General features: G+C 45.6%; 1 protein-coding gene across 1 annotated transcript; it reads right to left on the bottom strand.

Annotated features, from left to right (window-relative positions):
• Nucleotides 1–238: 238 nt before the first annotated feature.
• On the bottom strand, nucleotides 239–10173 carry LOC143768217 (uncharacterized). The gene is made up of 3 exons (XM_077256910.1): nucleotides 7815–10173; nucleotides 6727–7601; nucleotides 239–380 (listed from the first exon to the last, which is right to left on the bottom strand). Exons 1-3 carry the CDS (start codon nucleotides 8583–8585, stop codon nucleotides 239–241), a joined length of 1788 nt encoding a protein of 595 aa, XP_077113025.1. The 5' UTR covers nucleotides 8586–10173.
• Between the last annotated feature and the right edge of the window lie 406 nt (nucleotides 10174–10579).

The raw sequence follows: 10579 nt of genomic DNA, 5'->3' as shown, positions 1-10579 counted from the left end.
TTAGGCGTATTCTGGAGAACACACCCACAGGAGTAGACACTATACAGTTTATCTGTGAGAGCCTTTCCTTCATTTTAACGCATAATGCTTTCCAATTTGATAGCCAGTGGTACCTGCAGACGGTGGGTACCGCGATGGGTACCCCCGTCGCATGTACCCTGGCTAACCTCTTTCTTGCCAGGTTTGAAGAGGAGTATATTTACTCCTCAAATAACCCGTTTCTTGGACATATCGAGCTTTATGCTAGGTATGTCGATGACATGTTCATGGTGTGGGATGGGCACCAGGATACTTTCACAGAATTTGTGAGGTACCTGGGGACATCCAACACCATGAACATGGGGTTTACCTCGCAATTTGGAGGAGCCAGTTTGGTTTTTCTGGATGTGAAATTACACATTAATGAAGGGGGCATAATCACAGAAGTATACAGAAAACCTTTTGCATCAAATTCTTTACTACATTTTAATAGTGCTCATCCGTCATACATGAAAAGATCATTGCCATACAGTCAATTTCTCAGGGTCAAGAGAATTAATAATGATCCAGTGGGGTTTGCGCAGCAGTCGGCTGACTTAGCGGACAGATTTAGGAAACGTGGGTATCCCCCTGCAGTTTTAAATACTGCCTATAACAGAGCAATCGCTACAGACACCTCTGTCACCCCCAAAAAAAAGTGTGATAAAAAGTTTGTATTTAGCTTTAAATTTGGCCCACTGGACAGTCACATCAGAATGACCATCAGAAAAAATTGGCAAATCCTGCGGCAAGATCCCGATTTAAAAGAAATAGTGGATAGAGGACCTCTATTTGCTAGTCGCCGCAGTAGAAATATCAGGGACAGTATAGTTCGAAATCGCTTCGTAACAAAGAAAAGCAATTGGCTTACTGATAGCATCCCTAAGGGAAACTTTAAATGTGGGGGCTGCAGTTTCTGTAATTATCATTTCATTGGGGATAGGGTCAGAGTAGGTCATATACAGCATAGGGTGCGGGATTTTATATCCTGCAGGACTACCCATGTAGTTTATGTCCTTTTCTGTACATGCAGGAAATTTTACATCGGAAAAACGATCCACCCTCTTTTTGTTCGTGTCAGAGAACATTTCAATTCAGTTAAAACAGGGAAGGGAGCACCGAGATTAATAGAGCATGTCCGTACTCACCATGGGAGTGATGTCAGTGTGTTGAGATTTGCCGGCTTGGAGCGTGTCTCCCTTCCAGAGGGAGGAGGGGACTTGAATCGCCTCTTACTATGCAGGGAAGCCAGATGGATTCTGCGCACAGAGGCAGCAGGACCATCTGGCTTGAATGAAAAGGTTGATATGTCTGTCTTTTTGTAAGAGATTTACTTTTAATCTTTGATGTTTCATTCTGTCTTATAGGTGGTGCTTAGTAATCAGATTGTTTTTAATTTACATTTTGCTGTTTTTAAATGTAATTGTGTTCATGTTATGAGCGAGGTAGGGGAGGAGTTTGCGACCCAGGTGGGTCTATAAAACACTCCCCGGATCTTATCAGCATGTGGACCCGTTGAAGTGCTATTTAGCACGAAACGATCGTCGTCCTTGGCTGATCTTATCCCTCCCTGCTCTTCATTTTTTATTATGTCCCAATAAAGTGATGTAAAGCTCCTTCAGGGTAAGGGTACCGTCACACAGTGGAATTTCCATCGCTGCGACGGCACGATTCGTGATGTCGCAGCGTCGTATGAATATCGCTCCAGCGTCGTAGACTGCGGTCACACTTTGCAATCACGGCGCTGGAGCGATGCCGAAGTCCCCGAGTAACCAGGGTAAACATCGGGTTACTAAGCGCAGGGCCGCGCTTAGTAACCCGATGTTTACCCTGGTTACCAGCGTTAACGTAAAAAAAACAAACAGTACATACTTACATTCCGGTGTCTGTCCTCCGGCGTTCTGCTTCTCTCCACTGTGTAAGCACAGCGGCCGGAAAGCAGAGCGGTGACGTCAGACGTCACCGCTGTGCTCGCTTTCCGGCTGGCAGGCGCTCACAAAGTGCAGAGAAGCTGAGACGCCGGGGACAGACACCGGAATGTAAGTATGTACTGTTTGTTTTTTTTACGTTAACGCTGGTAACCAGGGTAAACATCGGGTTACTAAACGCGGCCCTGCGCTTAGTTACCCGATGTTTACCCTGGTTACAAGCGAACACATCGCTGGATCGCTGTCACACACAACGATCCAGCGATGTCAGCGGGTGATCAAGTGACGAAAGAAAGTTCCAAACGATCTGCTACGACGTACGATTCTCAGCAGGATCCCTGATCGCTGCTGCGTGTCAGACACTGCGATATCGTAACGATATCGCTAGAACGTCACGAATCGTACCGTCGTAGCGATGGAAATTTCACTGTGTGACGGTACCCTAAGTGCGCTCCTTCTTTTTTCAAGTTCATGTTTGCACTTTGCTGTTTTTTCTGGATGCGGCACCCCTGTAGTTCATCAAATGGAGCGGATGCACAGGTTTTGCGACCTTTAGGTGTTGGATCGACGTTACAGTGCGGTCCTGGGTGGATTTTTGATCAGCAGTGCGGATGTGTGCTTTTTGCTCTTTTGGAGGACTCTAAAGATATCGGTGCTAGCATTCCTGGCAATATACCTTGCAATGAGTCCTCTGGATATGTGCCAGGAACCCCCACTTGTGGGAATCCTAATGTAGGTTATTGTAGTCCTCTAGGACAGTCTCCACCTTGGTGCATGCTCCAGAATGTCTCAGCCTTCATAGACTTAGCGCATAGATTGGTACTACAACATTCAGCCTTATGGGATTTACCTGTTGATATGTTCTGGGTGTGTGGAGACAATGCTTATAAATGGTTGCCAGTAGGGGTAAAGGGCACTTGTACTCTGGGTCGATTGACCCCGGCCACCTTTGTCCTCTCAAGTAAACAGTTGGATACACAGGCTATACCCAAACATACATTGTACAAAAGAGCTGCAGATAACTCACCCCGCCCTTCGGGAAGACCACATGTAGTACAGATGGGTATAGCCAATAAAATTGTCAGTTCTATTTTCATTTACCCTATGATTACACAAATGTGGGATAAATTGGTTAGGGCCACAGACTATCTAGATGATCAAATTTGGGATATATTGGATAAACTTAATACTACTGTTGCTGTTCAAAACCAACTTATCATAGTCACTAATCAACATACTGTAGTACTGGATTACTTAACAGCAGCACAGGGTGGTATGTGTCAGGTTATTGGACCCGCATGCTGTCATTATATAGATCCCAATAGCACTATGAAGTTAAAGTTAAAGTTAGAGGATATTCAAAGACTTAGAGATCAATATGATAAATAAGGACAGTTATAATACATATATATACATACAATATATATATGTAATAAGGACAGTTGGTGGACAGACACCTTCTCCTTTCTTAATCCAGCCAATTGGTTTAAGGGATTTGGGGGCTGGATAGCTGGAATCTTGCAAAGTTTGTTACACATCGCTGCCTTTATCCTTGTTATGTATGTAATACTAAAACTTGTTCTTTGGTGTATTTCTGTATGTATTAGGAAATTCTGCACTAAGACAGCTAATGATGATACCAAAAGTGTTGCCACCCCTGCTCTTCTCTACACCGATTTCACAAAGTTACCTGATGAAGATGTTGAAGCCAAGCGCATGGCTACTTTCAAAAGATCCCCACCATTGTCATCAACAATTGTTATTCATAAATTCTAGCATACAGGGGGGACGGGTACGCCGCAACAGCCATGGCTGGTAACATGGCACCAGTCATGTGAAGACCAGTACCCCTCGAGCTTATAGCTTGGGATAGTACCTCTGATGCTGGACATTAATTAACAAAATTTATCTAGGGGGGATTGTGAAGGGTTAAACTAAAATCAAAACTAAAGGCTTCATTTTTTTTGCTTGTACCTCTGTCCTGTTTCTCACGAAGATAACATTTTGTTACTTAATTAGGCTATGGTTTATAGTTGGTGTAAAGACCTTGAGTGTTCTAACTCGAGCCAGGGAAGGGACTCGGGGGTGTATCACTAGATAAGACTTTGAGACTTCGAGGCACCTGTTAATATGTTGTTTTGTGCCAAAAAGACACAACCATATATGTAGTTTCCTTTTTTCTGTATCCTCATAGGTTAAGTTTTTCCTGCATTTTTATAGGTTAAGTGCTGAAAGTGTGTTTTTATACTATTGGTTGAAGTAGAATTTGCTAACATGATAAAAGTACAACACAATAAACGGGGGCTAGGAATCTCCTTTGATTCTCCCAAACAGAGCTACGTCTCAGTCTGGTCATTCTCAGTTGCCGGCAACACCCTGTTTATTAATTTGAAAATCACTAAGGTCAACCGTGAAGGGTCACTTTAGATCCTCCCTCAACAGCGGCTTCCCGGCGCCTGCTCTGAGCAGGCGCAGTGAAGCCACCTCCCTGCAAGACCCGGATGCCGTGGCCATCTTGGATCCGGGCCTGCTGCAGGGAGTAGGAGGTAAGAGACCCTCGGAGCAACGCGATTACATCGCGTTGCTCCGGGGGTCTCAGGGAAGCACGCAGGGAGCCCCCTCCCTGCGCGATGCTTCACTATACCGCCGGAACACTGCGATCATGTTGGATCGCAGTCTGCTGGGGGTTAATGTGCCGGGGGCGGTCCGTGACGGCTCCTGGCACATAGTACCGGATGTCAGCTGTGATAGTCAGCTGACACCAGGCCGCGATCGGCTGCGCTCCCCCCTTGAGCGCGGCCAATTGCATATGACATACTATCCCATCACTGTGAATTAAGTTCCAGGTCACCTTGACGGGATAGTACGTCATATGGGATTAAGGGGTTAATGACCGGGCCAATTTTTACAATTCTGACCACTGTCCCTTTATGAGGTTATAACTCTGGAACGCTTCAATGGATCCCGGTGATTCTGAAATTGTTTTCTCGAGACATATTGTACTTCATGATAACGGTAAAATTTATTTGATATTACCTGCGTTTATTTGTGAAAAAACCGGTTTTTACGTACCGGTAATAGGATTTTACAGAGTCCACGACAGCACCCACAACGAGAGAGGGGATCCGCCCACCTTCCGGACAGGAACCTACAGGTTAAAAAGGGGCGGTCCCCCTCGCCCTCCAGTTTGTGTTCCAGAGTACAAGGGATACCGCCAATGAATCAGTACATGAAAACATTATCTTAAACACTACTAAATGCCACCACCTCTATAGAGTGATCTCTAAAGCACACCCTCAAACAGAGTGCAGGAATAAGTAACTAATTACAGGGGGGGGAATGTATGGGTGCTGTCGTGGACTCTGTAAAATCCTATTACCGGTACGTAAAAACCGGTTTTCCTATCGCCACGACAGCACCCACAACGAGAGACTTTCAAAGACTATTAACTGGGAGGGACTACAGCACTAAGCACTGAACGGCCAAATTGTAAGCTAGCGTTAGCTGATAGATCAAGGCGATAGTGTTTATAAAAGGTTGAAGGTGATGACCACGTTGCCGCCTTACATATCATTTCAATAGGGACATCTGCCTTCTCCGCCCAGGATGTAGCCATGGCCCGAGTGGAGTGCGCCCTGATGCCTTCTGGTGGTGTTACTCCCTTGGCTGAATAGGCAAGCCATATAGCTTCTCTAATCCATCTGGCGATAGAGCTCTTCGTGACACCAGAACCCTTTTTCTGATTCTGGAAAGAAATAAACAGAGCCCTACTCTGTCTCCAGCTTTGTGTCCTATCCAGATATTCTAATATTGCCCTCTTAACATCTAGGGAATGATATTTCCTCTCCTCTTCTGAAGCTGGATTTTCATAGAAAGATGGTAAATAAATCTCCTGAGTTCTATGAAATTTAGTTGCTACCTTCGGCAAGTATGCAGGATCAGGCTTTAAGACAATCTTATCCTGGAGAATCATTAGGTAAGGAGGATCTACAGATAGAGCATGTATATCACTGACTCTCCTGGCTGATGTTAATGCTAAGAGTAGTGCTGTTTTCAAAGTCAGGTTCTTTATTGAAATAGAGTCTAGAGGCTCGAAGGGAGGTTCGGTCAATGCGTCAAGCACTAAATTTAGATCCCAAGGGGGAATTCTTACAATATGGATTGGGTTAGAACGCTGACATGCCCTAATAAATCTAGCAACCCATCTATTACCAGCTATATCACTGTTATATAGAGCTCCCAAGGCTGAAACATGAACTCTTAGAGTGTTCACTGCTAAACCTAATTCCCAGCCCTTCTGGAGAAACTCTAAAATAGCTGAAATTGGAGCCTTATCTCCTAACGGTTGCTGATGAAACATAAGAAATTTTTTCCATATCTTTGTATAGATTTTTGTAGTGACCTCCTTCCTGCTTTTTAATAAGGTAGCTATTAAGGCACTAGAGAACCCCCTCTCCCTTAGAAGCTCCCTCTCAAGTTCCAAGCCGTTAAGTGAAGAGTCTCCAAATTTGGATGACGAAATGGACCCTGAGAAAGGAGTTCCGGAACCACTGGCAACACCCAGGGATCGGTCACCGACATTGTTCTTAGGAGAGAAAACCAAGGCCTCCTGGGCCAGAAGGGAGCAATTAAAATTACTCTGGCTCCTTCCTCCCGGATCTTCCTGAGAACTATCGGAAGTAGACACATAGGGGGAAAGGCATACGCCAGCTGGAAGTCCCAACGGACGCGAAGGGAATCCAGTATGAATGGTTGGTCTGCCATCTGTAGTGATGCAAACCTCCTGATTTTTCTGTTCTCTCTGGTAGCAAATAGATCTATTGTTGGTAGACCCCACAGATTGACTATGTGACCGAATATGTGTTGGTCTAAGGCCCATTCTCCCTGACGAAGGGAATGGCGACTGAGGTAGTCCGCCTGTATATTGAACTCTCCTCTTATATGAACTGCCGACAGGGATCGTAGATGATTCTCGGCCAGACTCAATATCTGAGCTGTAGTAATCATCAGGGATCGTGATCTTGTCCCCCCCTGATGATTGATGTAGGACACCACAGTCATATTGTCTGTCTGTATTTGTACATGCGAGTTCCTCAGGGATGGTAGGAAGCAAAGAAGAGCTTGCCTGACTGCAGTAAGCTCTCTTAGGTTTGAGGATCTCTGGGATTCTTGAGTCGACCACCGTCCTTGGGTCAGACTGTCTCCCGTATGGGCTCCCCAACCGAATGGACTGGCATCCGTCGTAACTACGTTGTCCGGAGTGATCTTCCAGAGAACTCCTTCTGACAAATGCGCCAGGTTGAGCCACCATGTCAGATCGTGAAGAGTGGCGGTTGATAGACTGAACTTTTTGCTTAGCGCACCGTGAAGATCTCTTTCTGCTTGAAGAACTTCGTATTGGAGCATCCGGGTATGAGCTTGAGCCCATCTTACTGCTGATATACATGCCGTCAAAGATCCCAGCAGAGACATTGCGTCTCTTAAACTTAAGTTTGGAGCTTTCCTTACGGCCGTGACCCTTTGGATGATCTTCAGCTTCTTGTCTTCTGGTAGGAAGGATGTCTGATTTTCCGAGTTTAGAAGAACTCCTAGGAACACCTGATGTCTTGTGGGTTCCAGTTTTGATTTTTCCCAGTTGACTATCCATCCGAGTGCCTGCAGGGACGATATTATGGCATTTACCCTAGACGTACACTGAGCAATTGAATTTCCAACTATTAAAAAATCGTCTAAATAGGGCACCACAAGGGTTTCTTTTTCCCTAATATGGGCCATTACTTCAGAAACCATCTTAGTAAAAATTCTAGGGGCCATGGACAGGCCAAAGGGCATTGCTAAATATTGGAAGTGTTTAAGCTGATGGTTTACCCATACTGCCATCCTGAGAAATTGCTGGTGATTTCTGTGAACTGGAAGATGGTAGTACGCATCTTTTAGGTCCAAAACCGCCATGTAGCACCTAGGAAACAAAAGCTTAGCTGTAGATTTGATGGATTCCATCTTAAAGGCGCGGTATTGAAGATATTCGTTTAATTTACGCAAATTTATGATAGTCCTAAAGGACCCATCAGGTTTAGAGATTAGGAACAGGGGAGAATAAAAACCCGTCTTTTCCTGATGCTTTGGTACTTCTTCAATAACCCGCTTTGCGAGCAATTGTTGAATCTCTAACTCCAAGGCCTGTTGTTGGGCCTGAGTATCCAGTGATGTAATAATAAAATGATTTGGGGGAGTTCTCAAAAATTCTAATTTTAATCCTGACTCGACTACCCCCATTATCCAGGCACTAGATGTTATCTTTCTCCATTCCGCTGTGAAGAACTTTAGTCTTCCTCCTACTGGTAGACTTGTTCTATCTGTAATTACGTCTACGTCTCGAAAAGGATGGAGGATTTTTATAGTATCCACCTTTTTTCTTGTGGTCCGACGTCTCCCAGTCCCGATTATATCCCTGTTGGTCTGACTGGAATTTCCTGAAGGGTATGCGTCTCCTGAAGGCATTCCTAAAAGTGGGATTAAATATTTTAGGAAATCCCTTTTTCCTGTCTTCTGCCTTTGCAAGGATGTCATCCAGCACTGGGCCGAATAGGTACTCACCCCTACATGGAATGGAGCATAATTTGGCTTTTGCCTGAGCATCACCTTTCCAGGTCTTTAGCCAAAGGGCCCGTCGAGCTGCATTTGAGAGCCCCGCCGATCTTGCAGCCAATTTTAGAGAGTCAATCGATGCGTCTGCTAGATAAGCTGCTCCTTCTCTGACCTGAGACAGGGAGCTTAACAATTTATCTCTGGGTACTTTAGCCTTAAGCTGTTCTTCCATCTGAGTAACCCAGACCATAACCGATCTTGCCATACAGGTGCCTGCTATCGCAGGCTTAAAGGCTCCAGATGATGCTTCCCACACCTTTTTAAGAAGCATGTCCGCCTTCCTGTCTGAAGGATCTTTAAGGAGACCCACATCCTCCAATGGTAGTGACGCTGTTTTTGAGGTAGAGGCAACTGCCGCATCTACTTTTGGGATTTTCAACCACTGGGATAAGGTGTCATCCTCAAAGGGGTACCTTCTTTTTGCGGCCGAAGGTAAAAACCCCTTATCTAGTTTGTCCCATTCCCGTCTGACCAGATCCTTGACAGTATCAACCACTGGGAAAGCTTTGCGACTTTTCTGGCTCAGACCAGCGAACATAATTTCCTGGGTTGTTTTCGGCTCCTTACTGTCTGCCATACCCATAGTTGTACGGACAGCTTTAATCAAAGTCTCCATATTTTCGATAGAAAAGCAAGGCCTTCCTTCCTCATCTGAGGAGGATGGCAATGGACTCTCTGAGCATTCGCCCTCTTGTAACGAAGGGGTGGAGTCAGACTCTATTTCTCCACTGTCTTTTTCACGTCGTCTAGATTTAAGGGATGATTTAATTTCTTCCCTAATAACTTCTCTCAAATCTGATACGCGGAGGGGGGCCTCTTCCTCTAGCGTCTGGCATATACACTTCTGACATAACTTCTTTACATAAGCGTCAGGTAGTGGCTCTGTGCATAATGCGCACTGTTTATGTTTTGTCTTTGAGACCTTTTTGCCCTATAACAAAACATAATATAGAAGACAGCAGTATCAGCAAATGGTTTCAGATATTAACTCACCACGGCTGAAGAACTTTAGAGTACCGGTCTCTGAGGGGGTGAGGTGTGACGTGACGTGCCAGGGTCCTGCTGCCCGCGTGTCACTTCTCCACCATGAGATCTGCTGCTGCTCCTTTCTCCTGATTGTCGGTGTTCGGCGTCTCCTGTGGAAGACATGTTGCCGCACACACTCACCAAGCGCTGCTTCTTTTTAAAAGTCCCGCGCTCCTCCTCCCGGCCTCCTCCGGAAGTCCTCAAATCACTTCCGGGTTATAAGCGCCGACCTGCTCCCGCAGCGTCGCGCGCGTGTGGACGATCCAGGGCGGCGTGCCTTCCCCCAGAAACGCCACGGTCCGGCCCTGCCGTCCCTGCCAGACGAGGGGGGAAGCTGAAAACAGGACTTCCCCCGACGCTGCTTCCGGGCCCCCGACTCTGCCGTTCCCTTCGGACACCGCACAGAGGCTTGGCGGACCCGGGTAAGCGATAACCTGTAGGCTCCCGCCGTCCGGACAGGAACCCAAACTGGAGGGCGAGGGGGACCGCCCCTTTTTAACCTGTAGGTTCCTGTCCGGAAGGTGGGCGGATCCCCTCTCTCGTTGTGGGTGCTGTCGTGGCGATAGGAAAAAAGGAAATTTGGTGAAAATTTTTAAAATTTCACAATTTGTCCAACTTTGAATTTTTATACCCTTGAATCACAGAGATACAGTACAGACCAAAAGTTTGGACACACCTTCTCATTTAAAGATTTTTCTGTATTTTCATGACTAAGAAAATTGTACATTCACACTGAAGGCATCAAAACTATGAATTAACACATGTGGAATTATATACTTAACAAAAAAGTGTGAAACAGCTGAAAATATGTCTTATATTCTAGGTTCCTCAAAGTAGCCACCTTTTGCGTTGATGACTGCTTTGCACACTCTTGGCATTCTCTTGATGAGCTTCAAGAGGTAGTCACCGGGAATGGTCTTCCAAAAATCTTGAAGGAATTCCCCTTTTGCCTTCACTCT

Source organism: Ranitomeya variabilis, chromosome 4 (assembly GCF_051348905.1).
Source record: "Ranitomeya variabilis isolate aRanVar5 chromosome 4, aRanVar5.hap1, whole genome shotgun sequence".
In the NCBI taxonomy this organism is placed as follows: domain Eukaryota; kingdom Metazoa; phylum Chordata; class Amphibia; order Anura; family Dendrobatidae; genus Ranitomeya; species Ranitomeya variabilis.
The sequence above is the reverse complement of the archived record's forward strand: the minus strand, read 5'-3'. Positions and strand labels throughout refer to the sequence as shown.

Coding starts and splice junctions, on each gene's coding strand:
- LOC143768217 (XM_077256910.1), bottom strand. CDS start 8,585: ATGCTCAGGCAAAAGCCAAATTATGCTCCATTCCATGTAGGGGTGAGT. Junction 7,602..7,814: donor TTCTCAGGATGGCAGTATGG/GTAAACCATCAG, acceptor TCGTCCCTGCAG/GCACTCGGATGGATAGTCAA. Junction 381..6,726: donor GAGAACAGAAAAATCAGGAG/GTTTGCATCACT, acceptor TTTCACATCCAG/AAAAACCAAACTGGCTCCTC.